We start from the raw sequence: 16,554 nt of genomic DNA on the forward strand, positions 1-16,554 counted from the left end.
CCAAAATTGGTGGCAGAGTGGACAGTGAAGAAGGTTATGTAACATTACAAAGAGTCAATTGAGTCAATGGACTGAGGAGTGGCAGATGGCAGTTTAGATTAGATTCCCTTCATCAGGAACGAGGCCTCATTCCTGATTTAATTAGGTCAGATTCCCTATAGTATGAAAATAGGCCATTTGACCCAATAAGTCCACACCGACCCTCCGCAGAGTAACCTACCCAGACCTATTCCCCTACCTTTTCTTTACCCCTGACTAATGCACCTAATACTATGGGCAATTTAGCATGTCCAATTCATCTGACCTGTACATCTATGGATTGTGGGAGAAAACCGGAGCACCCAGAGGAAACCCACGCAGACACGGGGAGAATGTGCAAACTCCACACAGAGAGTCGCCTAAGGCTGGAATTGAACCTGGGACCCTGGTGCTGTAAGGCAGAAGTGCTAACTACTGAGCCGCCCAATTAATTTTGATAATTTGGTTTAATTTGGATAAACACAAGTATTGCATTTTAGTAAGACAAACAAGCACAGGATTTATACAGTTAATAGTACAGTCCTGGGCAGTGTTATAAAACAGACAGATTTCATGTATATAATTTTTTGAAATTTATATCACAAGTAGTCAAGGTGGTTAAGAAGGCGCTTAGTATGTTTGCATTCATTGCTCAGAGCTTTGACTATAGGAGTCAGGATGATGTTGCGGTTGTACAAACATTGGTGACACTGGAGTACTGTTTGCAGTTATTGTCACCTTGCTATTGGAAGTAGGGTTCAGAAAAGATTTACCAGAATATTGCTGGGAATAGCGGGTTTCAGTTATGAAAATAGACGGGGATATTTTTCACTGGAACATTGGAGGTTGAGGGGTGACCTTATAGAGGTTTAGAAAATCATGAGGGGCATAGATAAGTTGAATAGAAAGTGTATTTTCCTTTGGGTGGGAGGGGTTCAAAACTCGGGGGAATATTTTTAAGGAGAGAGGAGAAAGTTTAAAAAAAAAACACGAGGGCCAAATTTGTGCACAGAGAATGGTTCATGTGTAGAATGAACTGCCAGAGGAAGAGAAAATCGTACTGCAGATGCTGTAAATCAGAAACAAAAATAGAAATTGCTGGACAAGCTCAGTCAGTTTGGCAGCATCTGTACAGAAAAATCAGAATTAACATTTTAGGTCAAGTGACTCTCCCTTAGAACTGAAGTAGTGGATAGAGGTACAATTACAACATTTAAAAGATATTTGGATATGTACATGAAAGTTTTAGAGGGATATGGGCCAAATGTAGTCATGGGATTGTGGCAATACAGTAAAAATAATAACAACAATTTGCATTTATATAGCTCTTCAATGTAATTGTGTTGAAGAAAAGTGGTATTAGCAAGAAGATTGCACTGGAGAAATTAATGGGACTCGAAGTTGATAAATCCCTAGAACTTGATAGTCTTTATCTTAGCATGCTGAAGGAAGTGACAATAGCCATTGTTGATGCGTTGGTAATTATCTTCCAAAATTCTATATATTCTGGAAAGATTATTGCAGATTAGGAAGGGAGCGAGAGAAAACATAGGAAACTATAGACCTGCTAGTCTTATATCAGTAGAAGAGAAGATTCTAGGAACTATTATAAAGAATGGGATAGATATAGACTGAATGGATAATGATCTGATTGGCACAGTCAGCATGGATTTGTGAATGGGAAATCATGTTTGATGAACTTGGAGTTTTTCCTGAACAGATTACTTAAAAAACTAATAGAGAAGAGTAAATGGACATAGTATACTTAAATTTTCAGAAGGATTTTGATAAAGTGCTTCCAGAAGGCTGATTCGAAAAATTAAAGAACATGGCACTGAATATAATACACTGGTATGGATTAATGGTTAGCTAACAGACAGAAAACTGAGCAAGAATAAATGGGTCATTCTCATGCAACTAATGGGATATTAGCAGAAATAGAATTTGGGCACCAGCTGTTCCCAATACATATCAATGATTTGAAAGGGGGAAACAAATACATATTCCGAAATTTGCAAATGATACAAAGCAAAGTGGAAATGTGTGTTGTGAGGAAGATGTATAACATCTTCAGTAGGATTTGGCAGATTCAGAGTCAGAGGTAACAGTTCGGAAACAGGTTTTTCAGCCCAACTTGTCTATGTCAATCAGGTTTCCTACACTGAACTAATCCCATTTGCCTCTGTTTGGTCTATATCCCTCTAAACTTTCCTAGCCATGTTTCTGTCCCAAATGTCTTTTAAATGCTGTAATTGTATCCGCCTCTACTATTTCTTCTCGAAGCTCGTTTTATATACGCACCACCATCTGTGAGAAAATTTTGCCCCTCAGGTCCCTTATATATCTTCCCCTCTCAAATTAAACCTACACCCTCTATTTTTGGGTTCAGGGGAAAAGACCTTGGCTATTCATTTTATCCATGCCGGTCATGACTTTATAAATCTTTATGAGGTCAACCCTCATTCATCTACGCTCCAGAGAAAATAAGTCCCAGTACAACAAACTTATAAATCTTTTTTGCATCCTTTCCAGTTTAATATCATCCTTCCTATAACAGGGTGATCAGAATTGTATGCCTTACCAATAGCTTGTACAGCTGTAACATTATGTCTGAATTCCTGTGTTCACTGTTCTGACTATTGGAAGCAAATGTGGCAATGTCTTCTTCACCTACCTATGTACCTCTGACAGCACTTTCAAGGAACCATGTACCTGCATCACAAGGTCTCACTGCTCAACAACACTCCCCAGAGCCCTACCATTAATGGTGTGACCCTGGTTTGTCTTACCAAACTGCAACATCTCACATTTATCTGATTTAAATTCTATCTGTCATTTCTTGGCCCACTGGTCCAGTTAATCAAGATCCCACCATACCCGTCGTTAACCCTCTCCATTGTCTACTATACCACCAATTTTGGTGTCATCCACAAATTCACTAGCCATGCCTCCTATATTCTAATCCAAATTGTTTGTATAAATGTGAAACAACAGTGGACCTAGCACTGATTCTTGTGATACACTGCTGGTCACTGACCTCCAGTCTGAAAAACAATCCTTCACCACTACCATCTGACTCCTACTGTGAAGGACATTTCACATCTGAGAGCATAGATGGCTGAATGAACTGCCTCCAATTCTGGGGTATAAGGAATGTTGGATAGATGGAAGAAGTGGAGGATTGGACACGGTTACAGGTCTGAGATTACACAGTTAGGAAGGAGCACCTCCATAGAGGAAATAGAATGCAAAAGATGAGGATTTTAAAATTGGGGAGTTGCTAAACTTGAAGCCAATGTAGGTGACAGACCAGTGAAACATGGTGTAAGTTAGAATATTGGCAGCATTTCCTTCTAATTATTTTTTCTGCTACGCAGACCTCCAAAGCCTATGCACTGCAGCAGCTTCCAGAAGCAGAAGCCAATATGTCGGCATGCCGCTCAGCATATGCAGATCTCAGCATATGCAGATCTCCAAGCAGCTACCTAGTTAAAGGGAATGCTGGATATTGGTAGCAGAACTTTGGATGAGCTCAAGGTTATGCATGAGGAAGGTGAGTAGTGATGGTTAAGGACATAGTGTCATCAAGTCAAACAGCTGGAAACTGATCCTTTGGTCCAATATAATCCCAAACTAAACTAGTCCTACCTGCCTGCTCCTAGCCCATAACCCTCCAAAACTTTCCTATTTTTATACTTATCTATGTGTCTTTTAAATGTTGTAAATGTGCCCACATCCTGCAGGATCAGATTACAGAAAAATAATATAATTTCACGACGGGGAGGGACAGCAACAAAAAAAACACTGAGAAGGGCCATGAAAGGAGCTAATGGTAATGAACATGGATAAAAACTAAAATAGACAAATTAATGTCATTGAAGACATTGGAATTTCAGGTTAAATGGACATGACAGAAAATAAGAGAACCATAATTTTGGTTATATGCAGTCAGAGAAGAGACCATACATAAAATTATAACATTTAAGTCTGAGGCCCTGTGCTGAGATGAAATTCACTATCAAACAATATGACAAAAGAATGCTCTTTAGCCCACTAATGGTGGTACATCCTACATACATTAATGTATTTTGCCCCACATTGCCAAATTTCTTTTTTAAATTGTTGCAAATCAATATCTAAGGCAGCAGTAAATTTTCAATTCAGAGATCATTGTGACATTCACATTTGCATATGTGTTCCAGTAATTCCCTGGTGTACAGCATTATCCCAGTAGTTAGCACTAATGCCTCACAATGCCAGAGACCTGGGTTGACTGTTAGTGCAGACATGGTGGGCTGCAGGGATTATCTGTGATTGAAATTATAAAGTTGCAAAAAAATCAGGTAAAAATACTCACAATGCATTTTGTTACTTTCCTGAAAAGCTTCATCATCTTTGTCAACCGCAGATGGCAGAGTGCAGTACTCATTTATATTATCGTCTAAATACCAACTCAGATTTTCATCCACAACACTGAACATCATGACAAAGTCCTGGTCAACATCTTTACGTTTCAGTGTCACATCATCCAAAATTCCTGTAAACATTGAAATAAAACAAGGAACTCAGTCTGATTTTAGGAAATTTGTATTTTGTACATTCACATGGCTAAAAATATGTGAGCCTTTATTTAGAATATCAAATTCTGATCATCTGTTTTATGGCCAAACCATGTGAAAGGTTCCCCCATCATTGTGGTTTCGAAGAGTAAACAACAACATAGCACAGGAACAGGTCCTTCAGCCCTCCATGCCTGTCTTGACACATTTTGCCCTTCCTTACTAAAACAGTCTTTACTTACAGAATCCATATCCTTCTATCTCGTCCTATTCAATTATTCATTTCAGAAGAGATATCCCCAAATTGTTGATCTCCCAGAAGAAGGATGAACTGGCTCTCCATATTTTAATCCAATTGCTTCCCCAATTGGTCACAACAAGATTAATATACAAAGAATATCCTCTCTCGTAGATACCTTTCTCCAAGGCCAAGTGAACTTAATTTATAAAAAGGAAACGATTTAACCAGATTTTCCTGAGTTAACAAAGAATTACTTGAATAGTTACTAAAGTCAAGAAGAAAAAATGAAATATACATGCACACAGATTAGAAATACAAATTGAACCCAATTAAAGATAGACAGATCAATCTGTATAGTTTGGTCATGAAGAGTAGATGATGGAGCAATGATGGCTGAAACAGATGATTTCCAGATTCAAGTTTTTGCAGGTTCGTTGAAGTGCTTTTGTCCTGCTTCCTTTTGATGGTGGCTGGTTGGCAGCACCTGGAGCAAGAGAATCCTTCTTTGTCTTAAAAAACCAAAAGAGAAAATGCTGGAAAATCTCAGCAGGTCTGGCAGCATCTGTAAGGAGAGAAAAGAGCTGATGTTTCGAGCCTAACTGACCCTTTGTCAAAGCTCCTTCTTTGTCTTGTTTCCTTTGAATTGGCTGCCTGACCAACCACCTTCTAGCATTCAGAATGAGCACATCGTTTACCTACAATGCAGGAATGGCTAGTGGATGGATCTTTGACTATGATCTTCACAGCACAGGATGGGACAGTGGCTCAGTGGTTAGCACTGCTGCCTCACAGCATGAGGGACCCATCCTCGGGCAACTGTTTGTGTGGATTTTGCACATTCTCCATGTGTCTGCGTGGATTTCCTCTGGGTGCTCCAATTTCCTCCTGAAGTCCAAGGATGTGCATGTTGAGTGTAATGGCCATGCTAAATTGCCCATAGTGTCTAGGGGTGTGTAGGTTAGGTGAATCAGCCATGGAAAATGCAGGGATAGAGTAGGAGGGTGAGTCTGGGTGCGATTATCTTCAGAGAGTCAGTGTGGACTTGTTGGACTGAATGGCCTGTTTCCACACTGCAGGGATTCTATGATTCTATATGATTCACACTACTGCTTAAACCTATGCTAGTACACAGATGTACCTCAGATCACTGACACTTGATTATCTTGGTTCTCCAGCACACCTTCTTCCAACAGCACACACAAACCAGTGTTGAACTGGTTTTTAGTCCTTTATCTTGTGTATTCTTGAAAGGGAAGCCACAAAACATGTCTCTCAGCCAGATTACTGTCCTTTCTCCAAGGAGATTACAATTCAGTTTGCATTGCAATCCTCGCTTTTAGTTCCATCCATTGCATCTTTCTTAGCACATCATCAAATGTGACATTCCAAGGTCTCTCTCTCTCTCTTTTTCTCCAGACAGCTACTGAATCTACATCCACACTATCTTTTGGTTGTAAGTGAGGGAATTAGAACATAGAACAATGCAACACAGAAACAGACCCTTCAGCCCTCGATGTTGCGCCGACCTGTCAACTATTCTCAGCTCATCCCTCTACACCATCCCAAAATCATCCACGTGCTTATCTAAGGATTGTTTAAATCTCCCTAATGTGGCTGAGTTGACTTCATTAGCAGGTAGGGCATTCTACGTCCTTACCACTCTCTGTGTAAAGAACCTGCCTCTGACATCTGTCTTAAATCTATCACCCCTCAATTTGTAGTTATGCCCCCTCATACACGCTGATGTCACCATCCTAGGAAAAAGACTTTCACTGTCTACCCTATCTAATCTTCTCATCATCTTGACTGTCTCTATCAAATGAGGAGAAAGTGAGGTCTGCAGATGCTGGAGATCAGAGCTGGAAATGTGTTGCTGGAAAAGCGCAGCAGGTCAGGCAGCATCCAGGGAACAGGAGAATCGACGTTTCGGGCATAAGCCCTTCTTCAGGAATGAGGAAAGTTTGTCCAGCAGGCTAAGATAAAAGGTAGGGAGGAGGGACTTGGGGTAGGGGCGTCGGAAATGTGATAGGTGGAAAGAGGTCAAGGTGAGGGTGATAGGTCAGACTGGGGTGGGGGCGGAGAGGTCGGGAAGAAGATTGCAGGTTAGGAAGGCGGTGCTGAATTCGATGGATTTGACTGAGACAGGGTGGGGGGAGGGGAAATGAGGAAACTGGTGAAATCCGAGTTCATCCCTTGTGGTTGGAGGGTTCCTAGGCGGAAGATGAGGCGTTCTTCCTCCAACCGTCGTTTTGTTGTGGTCTGACGATGGAGGAGTCCAAAGACCTGCATATCCTTGGTGGAGTGGGAGGGGGAATTGAAATGTTGAGCTACAGGGTGGTTGGGTTGGTTGGTCCGGGTGTCCCAGAGGTGTTCTCTGAAACGCTCCGCAAGTAGCTGGCCTGTCTCCCCAATATAGAGGAGGCCACATCGGGTGCAGAGGATGCAATAGATGATGTGTGTGGAGGTGCAGGTGAATCTGTGGCGGATATGGAAGTTTCCTTTGGGGCCTTGGAGGGAGGTGAGGGGGGAGGTGTGGGCGCAAGTCTTGCACCTCCTGCGGTTGCAGGGGAAGGTGCCGGGAGTGTCGGTTGGGTTGGTGGGGGGTGTGGATCCGACGAGGGAGTCACGGAGGGAGTGGTCTCTACGGAATGCTGATAGGGGAGGGAGGGAAATATATCCTTGGTGGTGGGGTCTGTTTGGAGGTAGCGGAAATGACGGCGGATGATGCGCTATACATGGAGATTGGTGGGGTGGTAGGTGAGGACCAGTGGGGTTCTGTCCTGGTGGCGGTTGGAGGGGCGGGGCTCAAGGGCGGAGGAGCGGGAAGTGGAAGAGATGCGGTGGAGGGCATCGTCGACCACGTCGGGGGGGAAATTGCGGTCCGTGAAGAAGGAGGCCATCTGGGTTGTGCGTTTTTGGAACTGGTCCTCCTGGGAGCAGATGCGGCGGAGTCGAAGGAATTGGGAGAATGGGATGGCGTTTTTACAGGGGGCAGGATGGGAGGAGGTGTAGTCCAGGTAGCTGTGGGAGTCGGTCGGTTTGTTGTAGATGTCCGTGTTGATTCGGTCGCCTGAGATAGAGATAGAAAGGTCGAGGAAGGGGAGGGAGGAATCTGAGACTGTCCAGGTGAATTTGAGGTCGGGGTGGAAGGTGTTGGTGAAGTGGATGAACTGTTCAACCTCCTCGTGGGAGCACGAGGCAGTGCCGATACAGTCATCGATGTAGCGGAGGAAAAGGTGGGGGGTGGGGCCAGTGTAGTTGCGGAAGATGGATTGTTCCACATATCCTACGAAGAGGCAGGCATAGCTGGGGCCCATGCGGGTGCCCATGGCTACTCCTTTCGTTTGGAGGAAGTGGGAGGATTGGAAAGAGAAGTTGTTCAGGGTGAGGACCAGTTCAGTCAGTCGAAGGAGGGTGTCAGTGGAAGGGTACTGGTCGGTACGGCGGGAAAGAAAGAAGCGGAGGGCTTTGAGTCCTTCGTGATGGGGGATGGAGGTGTACAGGGACTGGATGTCCATGGTGAAAATAAGGCGTTGGGGACCGGGGAAGCGAAAATCATGGAGCAGGTGGAGGGCATGGGTGGTGTCTCGAACGTAGGTGGGGAGTTCTTGGACTAAGGGGGACAGGACGGTGTCAAGGTATGCGGAGATGAGTTCGGTGGGGCAGGAGCAGGCGGAGACAATGGGTCGGCCGGGGCAGTCAGGTTTGTGGATTTTGGGCAGGAGGTAGAAGCAGGAGGTGCGGGGTTGTGGGACTATGAGGTTGGAGGCGGTGGATGGGAGATCCCCCGAGGTGATGAGGTTATGGACGGTCTGGGAGATGATGGTTTGGTGGTGGTGGGTGGGGTCATGGTCAAGGGGGCAGTAGGAGGAGGTATCTGCGAGCTGGCGTTTGGCCTCAGCGGTGTAGAGGTCGGTGCGCCAAACTACTACCACGCCTCCCTTGTCTGCTGGTTTGATAGTGAGGTTGGGGTTGCAATGGAGTGAGTGGAGGGCTGCGCGTTCCGAGGATGAGAGGTTGGAGTGGGTGAGAGGGGTGGGGGAGTTCAGGTGGTGGTTAATATCGCGGCGGCAGTTGGCTATGAAGAGGTCGAGGGCAGGTCGGAGGCCAGCACGGGGTGTCCAGGTGGATGGGGTGTGTTGGAGGCGGGAGAAGGGGTCGTCAGAGGGTGGGCGGGAGTCTTGGTTAAAGAAGTAGGCACGGAGGCGAAGGCGGCGGAAGAATTGTTCGATGTCACGCCGCGTTTTGAATTCATTAATCCGGGAGCGTAGGGGAATGAAGATGAGGCCTCTGCTGAGGACTGATCTTTCATCCTCAGAGAGGGGTAGGTCTGGAGGGATAGTGAAAACACGGCAGGGCTAGGAGCTAGGACCTGGTGTGGGGCTGGGGCTGGGTGTGGGGGCGGGGTTAGGTCTGGGGGCGGGGACGGGGATCGGCGTGGGGGAGGAGTTGGGCGTGGTGATGGCGATAGGCGAAGGGGCGGGGTTAGACGTGGTGACGGAAATAGGCGTGGGGGCGGGGTTAGGCATGCAGTCGGAGATCTGCAAAGGGGTGGGGTTAGGCGTGGAGATCGGCGTGGGGGCGGGGACACATGCGGTGTTGTGGGCGTGTAGGTTAGTGACGTCACTGGGGGCGGAAGTGGCTGCGGCGACCGCAGAGACAGAGTTATTCCCCATAGCCGCGGAGGTCGCGAATCTGCCGGCGATTGTCTTCATGGCGATCGCGGAGGCGGTTGTCTGGGCGGCGATCGCGGAGGCTGCGAGGTCGGTGGGGGCGGAGGTGACGTCATCGGCGGCGGCGGCAGCTATTGCCGCGGGCGATGTAGCGGCCGCGTGTGTAATGGCGCCAGACTGATTTCGGAGGCCGATGGAAGATTCTGGAACAGTTGAGGAACCCAGAGTGTCAAATCCCCTCTAAGCCTTCTTCTTGCCAATGACAACAGGTTCGAGTCTCTCAGCCTTTCCTCATAAGATCTTCCCTCCAGACCAGGTAACATCCTGGTAAATCTCCTCTGCACCTTTTCCAATCTGGGGTTATGATCCATCATCATGATCTCTGCTAATTTATGTACAGATAATCCACTTACAGAAAACCAAAAAGTGCTGGGAAGATGCAGCAAGTCTGGCAGATCTGTGGAGAGACAGGCTTAGTGTTTGAGTCTAATCTAACTTTTCTTTGGGTTCTGAAGAGTAAGAACAGAAACAGGCCATTAAGGCTTCTCTGGCATTCAATGCATTTATGGCTCATGTAATAATCCTGAACCCCACTTTCCTGCCTTGCTCTGTAAACCTTGATTTCCTTACTGATTAAAAACAATCTGTCTATCTCAGCCTTCAATATACTTCATATACAGCGAGCAGTCATGGCCGAGTGCTTAAGTTAACAGATTATGAATCCATTGAGGCTAACCCCATGAAATTTCGATCCTCACTGCTGTCCTTTAGGGTGCAGTATGGTAGCTCAGTGGTTAGCACTGCTGCCTCATAGCACCAGGGACCCCGGTTCAATTCCATTCTCAGGCCACTGTCTGTGTGGAGTTTGCACATTCTGTGTTTACATGGGTTTCCTCCCACTTTCCTGAAGAAGGGCTTATGCCCGAAACGTCGATTCTCCTGTTCTCTGGATGCTGCCTGACCTGCTGCGCTTTTCCAGCAACACATTTTCAGCTCTGATCTCCAGCATCTGCAGACCTCACTTTCTCCTCAAAGATTTCCTCCCACAGTCCAAAGATGTGCACATTGGGTGAATTGACAATGTTAAATTGGCCCATGGGCCCAGGGATGTATAGGTTAGATGTGTTAGCCATGGGAAATATAGGGTAGGGGGGTGGGTTTGGGTGGGATGCTCTCTGGAGGGTCAGTTGGACATGTTGGGCCGAATAGCTGGTTTCCACGTTATATAGATATGGATGATAATTACTTAGCTAAACATCCATCCAAAACCAAATGACAAAAATTTTAACTGCAATAAATAAATCATTAACAGAAGGGAAAGACATTTTTAAACAATCTGAAATAAATCATTCTACACAAGTTAACACAATTTACTAACATAAACTGCAAAGAGGAAATTAGGGCATGGTGTAGTAGAGGTAGCCGATTCACTAACAGGCTTCATTTATGCTGCTGACCTGTCTTTGTAGCCACAGTATTTATCTGGCTGGTCAAGATCAGTTTTTGTCAGTTTTCTCTGGGATCATGGTAATATATATTTTTGGAGCTAGGATAGGCAGATACAAGAAAGTGAATCTACCACAGGATTAGGGGGTCGACAATGAGAAGGCAGTGTTGACAGCAGGGCACTACTTCTCTGGAATTAACACTAGGTTCATGATTTAATAAGAGAAAGTACATCAGACTTGCCTGGGGAGAAAATCAGAATTGTTAAGTAAGGGAAATCTAACCATTCTAACCATTATTTTGTAGTCCTGATCTATGAAGTGCGCACTTTAAACAGCAACCAGTTCTAAGACCCATCTAAGTCCAAGCAGACTTTAACAACAGGACTGTTATTCAAGATAAAAGATATTAAATCGGGTGAACTAATTTAAAGCTTGGGACCTGGAATTTGATGTGCAGGAACAATTGAACAACTCATGATATACTGTACCTTTCTTACACGTTAACAGCACTCCGATCAAACCTGAGGAAATATCCTTTGGAGCATCTACATGGGAATGGTAAATCCAAGTTAAACAAGCTGGGTCAGCATCTGTAGGTGCATACTCTTTCTTGACTATCCATGTATAGATGTGACTTCCTCCTGGTGGAACAGCATCATCCACCTTATATTTACCTGATGTTTGATCAGGATAAAAAGCACCTGTAAAGAAGAACAGCTTTCGTCATTCTACATTAGAGGAATTTAATCTAAGAATTAGAGTACAGTATAAGTGCAAGTTTTCAGAAATGAAAGTCACTGGTAAATTGCATAACACTGATTTTGAAGTAGTTTCAGAGAATTAGAAGCATTATAAGCAGTTGCACTAAACAAAGCAACACCAGCATCTGATAGGAATAGTGTTGGAAGAGGGAACAAATAAAAAATGCCCTTATGACTCAGAAGGTAAAGAAGAAAGCCAACAACTTGGCAATGAGAAAGGAGGAAGGGTCTCTGAATTCTATGCAGTGGTCATCATGTACAAGAAAAAACTAACAAAATTCAAATATTCATATTATAGTTATTTCACATGTTTCTATACATGTATTGACAGGAACTAGTAGATGTGATCCTTACAAGCAACTCTAGATCTAATTAGTAATTTTTAAAGCTGGTTTTTATTAAGCTGATAAAGAATTTTAATTAGTGCAAATTAATTGTGAACAAACAGGACAACTAGAATAATTCTAGCAATCATAAATATGTAAGAGGAAGGACTGGTGAAATCATTTTACTGGCTTACAAATTTGCCCTGCCTACAGCTGTTGATACAGACTGCAAGCAAGCTTTGATTCCAGTGTGCAGCACAGCATTTTCTCAATAGGGAATTCAGCGTCTACCTGGTTCATGATTCATAGTTCATCACAGCCTCTTAAAAGGCAGCCAGGACTTTTTAAAGGGGTGATGAGGAGGTGTTTTAAAGTACTTCCAAATAAACGTGTTGGGCTATAACCTGTTGTTGTGTGCTTTTTAACTTTTTATAGGGGAACTGCACTTATTCACAGGAAATGTTGCAGATTATTTGTGGAAGACCTGGCTGCAAGGGAAAGTACAACAAAAAGAGCAACAGTCTAGGTAGGAGTTCCCAAATGAGTTGCAAGAAACACTAGTCCAGAAGGTGGACAGGAACAAAGGTACCACATACCAGAAGGAGGCTAGTGAGCCCCAAGGCACACCTGGAAAAAGGATTATGAGCACTCAAGGCTTCACAGGAGGATCCCAAGAACTGAGGATGTTACCTAGACAGGGGACGAAACGTCTGCAACACAAATTCCCAACTCGGCGAACAGAACCACAACAATGAGCACCCGAGCTACAAATCTTCTCACAAACTTTGAACTCACTTTGAAAGCTGTACGCTGAGCACCTGGCAGCAGTGCTGGTAAAAGTTCTGTGATCTCACATGGCTGGTCAAGGTCAATGAATGCAACTTTGAAACTTTATTGCTGGAACAGCACAGCCATAAAGTTTCAACTTTGATCTCCAGCATCTGCAGACCTCACTTTCTCCTCAATGAATGCAACTTCCCAACTCTCCCCTCCACTAACCTCTCATGTTGCTCAATGCACCTCACACCTATCACTCACTCACCAGCAATCAGGACTCACTCCATCATGAGTTCCAAAGTAGTCAGACTCTCACCCAGCTTTCGCAAACCTCCAAATATTCGATTATTTCTGGCACATCACTCAAACACAGTGTTATGGACCAGACCAGACGCCTTCAAAATATAATAAGAAGGTAGCCTAGATCCTAACTTTTTCTTATTTTAAAGATAATTGTGAGTTGCTACATTCCAGATGCAATTTGATTGGTCAAGCTACTTGGCATTAAGCAAAACACAATTTAATCAAACACTATAGTCAAATATAGCAAAATAAAGAAAGAATTGGAATAACTTAACTCTACTGAAAAAACGTAACAGAATAACAGATGCAGTAATTATTACTAATTAATAGTTCCAATATACTAACATCCTGTAAAGACACCCTTGGAGAAAAGCCAAATTCAGAAAACAGATTATCTCACATGAAGCTTCTGTGCCAGGGAGAGAACCCCCGAGCTTTTGGCTGTAATTGATACAATGACAAAAAAAAGCTTCTACTCTTCCAAGACCCCAACAGCAACTGCTGAAAGCTGAACCTAAAATTGTTGGTTCTGTGGGAGCTCGACCACACCCATTCAGGCTGCTTCTATTGTTCTAACTTGTTAAAAACAAACACCCAGGGCTTCACAAGGTTTTATCTTTCCACATGTCACACAATCTCTCTCTGAAAGAAACCAGGACAAAACACAGCTCTTAAAGCCACTTTTGGATACTCTCTTTTTTTCTTCTTAGTGGTCAATAGGTAAATATTTGAGACTTTCTATAAAGAAGCTGTGACAGTTACATTCTGGCTGCCAAGAATAAGCATGTGACAGCATAACTTGTCAATTCTAAGTTCAGCTTACATTTTTAAGCATTAAGACACTGGTAGCTTTATCTTAATTATATTTTGTTTTCAAGCCTTAGCAACACAATAAGCCAATTTCAGCATGACATTCAGTCAGTAAGTCACTTGACTTGACCACTCTGTTTGTCACGTAACCCTATTAGCAGCAAAAACAAATTTAAACTGTTTTACAATATTAACTTAATCAGATAAGCTGTTTCCTTGTATTTTTAATTGTTATATGATTTTAACTCAATCAAATAAGCTGTTTATTATGTTTTGAACTGTTATAAGACATTGGCTCAATCATATTATTTTCTTATATCCCCACAGCCACAGTATCACGACAATTGAGTAACATGCACACTGACATTCTGCCCCTCTCCTTACAAAACAATAACAAGAGGGAGAGCTGCATACTGCATTAATTGGCCCCACTGGAGGAGATGTTATGCCACATAGTGGCAATGGCTGTTACTAAGAATATTGCATCTGGTGATGTAAAAAAACATTCAAGGTAATGGTTCCTGTCTTAAACCCCTTCTCAAATTCCACTTAAACCTCATCCTGTTATCCATCATAAAGTGTAAGCTGCAGATAATGTGACAATGGACCACTTATTTACCATTCCATCCCACTACCCTCAATCCAGATGAAAGCATTTTTACTTTCAGATACTCAAGAATATACACCTGGCCAGCTAGAACAGACTTATTGTGTAAGTTGCAATCAACGGCAGAATTCTGCTGAAGAAGCAAAATCATTTGACACTGGAAATCACCAGTTCAGCTGCTGGCACCGTACATCATTGTTAACTAGCATTGTGCAGTTATAGATAGAGTCATAGAGCCATACAGCATGAAACTAGACCCTTTGGTCCAACTCGTCCATGCCAACCAGGTTTCCCAAATTGAATTAGGCCCATCTAATCATGCAATTTTGGTCAGGTGTTATAGGATGCTGTTCCTCTATCTATTTCCTTCCACTCATTCTTGTGTTTTCCTGTTTCTGTTTTCAGCTTGACTCAGAGCTTTGTGCAAAACACACAGGCCATTTTTAACAACATAGAAATAGTTACCATCTCGAAGACAACACTTACAGACCCAGTCACGATGCAGCATCTGCTGGTTGATATACTAAATCACACTGCAGCATAGACAGATGTTACCAACTGTCTCAATGCTGCAATGGAAAACTCAGACTGTAATCATGAGATCCATGTTTGTTGCCATGCAAGTTCAGATTGGTACCATGCAAGCTCAGAATGACTGTAGAACATTATTTTCCAGGAAGGATGCAGAGAACATAAACATGTATGTCCCTTCTCTGTTGCTCTAACCTATAATGTGCCACCTGCCCTTCATGTAGGTGTTCATGAGATGTGGCTGCAACTGTTGAATAGTTGGAGTATGTGGAAGTTATGACAGGTGTAATTGAAGCAGCACTGAAAAGCTTGAAGGGTGAGGGGGAGTATCTGAACTTTAGGTATGAGTTCTAATTATATCTTGTCATATCCTCTCTTATCATTAAGGATGCAATCACTTTAATCGTGAAAGCTCTTCCTCCCCCTTACCATTTTTGCACTTGACCACACAACCAGGTTTATTTTGTTTGCGGGACATTTCGTAGAATTTTCCTCAGAATCTGGCTGCATGGCTTCTTTCACAGGCTCACACAAATATACAGATATAAAGATATTGAAGGAAAATGTCATAGCCCAGTGTATCTGATACAAAATGGTTATTATTGCTACTAGTGGAATGTTCAGAGCTATTTTGTTGAATAAACTCCATTTTTTATTTTTTTTTAGCTTAATTCAAAATGACCTCAGACTCCAAAGTGAATTTGTTATTAATAGCACCACTATTTTGGTTAGGTAGTTAATACTTCCTGTAGCTCTGGCATAAGGCTACATACATTTCATTTTTGAGCATTTGCTAAGGCACAGTGGTACTAACTCCAGCTTTGTCAGATGGAGAAAGTTTAAGTTCACTTCCAGAGGTTTACGCATATAACACTGATTGAAAGTGAATATTGACAGAGTACAGTTCTGTTTAAAGAAAGCATCTTTCAGAAGGAATGAGGCCCCAGTTGCTCTTTTAGTTGGATGTAAAAGATCACATGCCACTATTTGAAGAATAATGCTCCTTGGTAAGTTGGCTAGCACTTATCTGTCAACCAACATTACTAAAACAATGATCTGGTCATTATTACTCTGCTGTTTGGGAATTTGATGTACACAAATTGTCTCATTTCTTATACTTCAGAAGTGTTTCAATAACTATAAAGCACTTTGTAAATGAAATTCTTTCTTTTACTCAGTAAGGTTACCTTCTGAATCTTTCTTGTAGAAAACTCCATGAGGATGCAAAGAATAGGGACGCGATGCAAAATTTTTGAAGTGAATAATAATCAAGTCTTCCACCTCTGCCCTAAGCAGTGGGCCAAGAAATCCAAGCCAGTCAGGTTTAGAAACCTCAGTTGAGTAAGTTGCATCGGTAAACTGTTTATAGATGGCCTTTTTGTACAATCGTCCAATCCTGTTTTTGCTCCTCGAAAGAAATACTGCTGCATTCCTATGAACAAACAAACATATGATCAGCCATATCACTTTTGAATAAAATATTCCTTATAAAAGGAAGAG

The 16,554-nt window shown here is 43.1% G+C and overlaps 1 protein-coding gene across 4 annotated transcripts in view; it reads right to left on the reverse strand.

Moving 5' to 3' along the window:
- Positions 1 to 16,554, reverse strand: part of LOC122550573 (ferroxidase HEPHL1) — a 141,941-nt gene that overhangs the window by 94,869 nt on the left and 30,518 nt on the right. For all 4 annotated transcript variants that reach the window (XM_043691507.2, XM_043691508.2, XM_043691505.2 and 1 more), the window contains exons 2-4: positions 16,242 to 16,486; positions 11,428 to 11,640; positions 4,376 to 4,555 (exon numbers count right to left, since the gene is read on the reverse strand). In XM_043691507.2, the coding sequence (XP_043547442.1) occupies positions 4,376 to 4,555; positions 11,428 to 11,640; positions 16,242 to 16,486 (638 nt within the window). The remainder of the gene's footprint in view (positions 1 to 4,375; positions 4,556 to 11,427; positions 11,641 to 16,241; positions 16,487 to 16,554) is intronic.

This window comes from Chiloscyllium plagiosum, unplaced genomic scaffold, assembly GCF_037043375.1.
Source record: "Chiloscyllium plagiosum isolate Xiang-an unplaced genomic scaffold, Cpla_swu_hap1 HiC_scaffold_6, whole genome shotgun sequence".
Classification (NCBI taxonomy): domain Eukaryota; kingdom Metazoa; phylum Chordata; class Chondrichthyes; order Orectolobiformes; family Hemiscylliidae; genus Chiloscyllium; species Chiloscyllium plagiosum.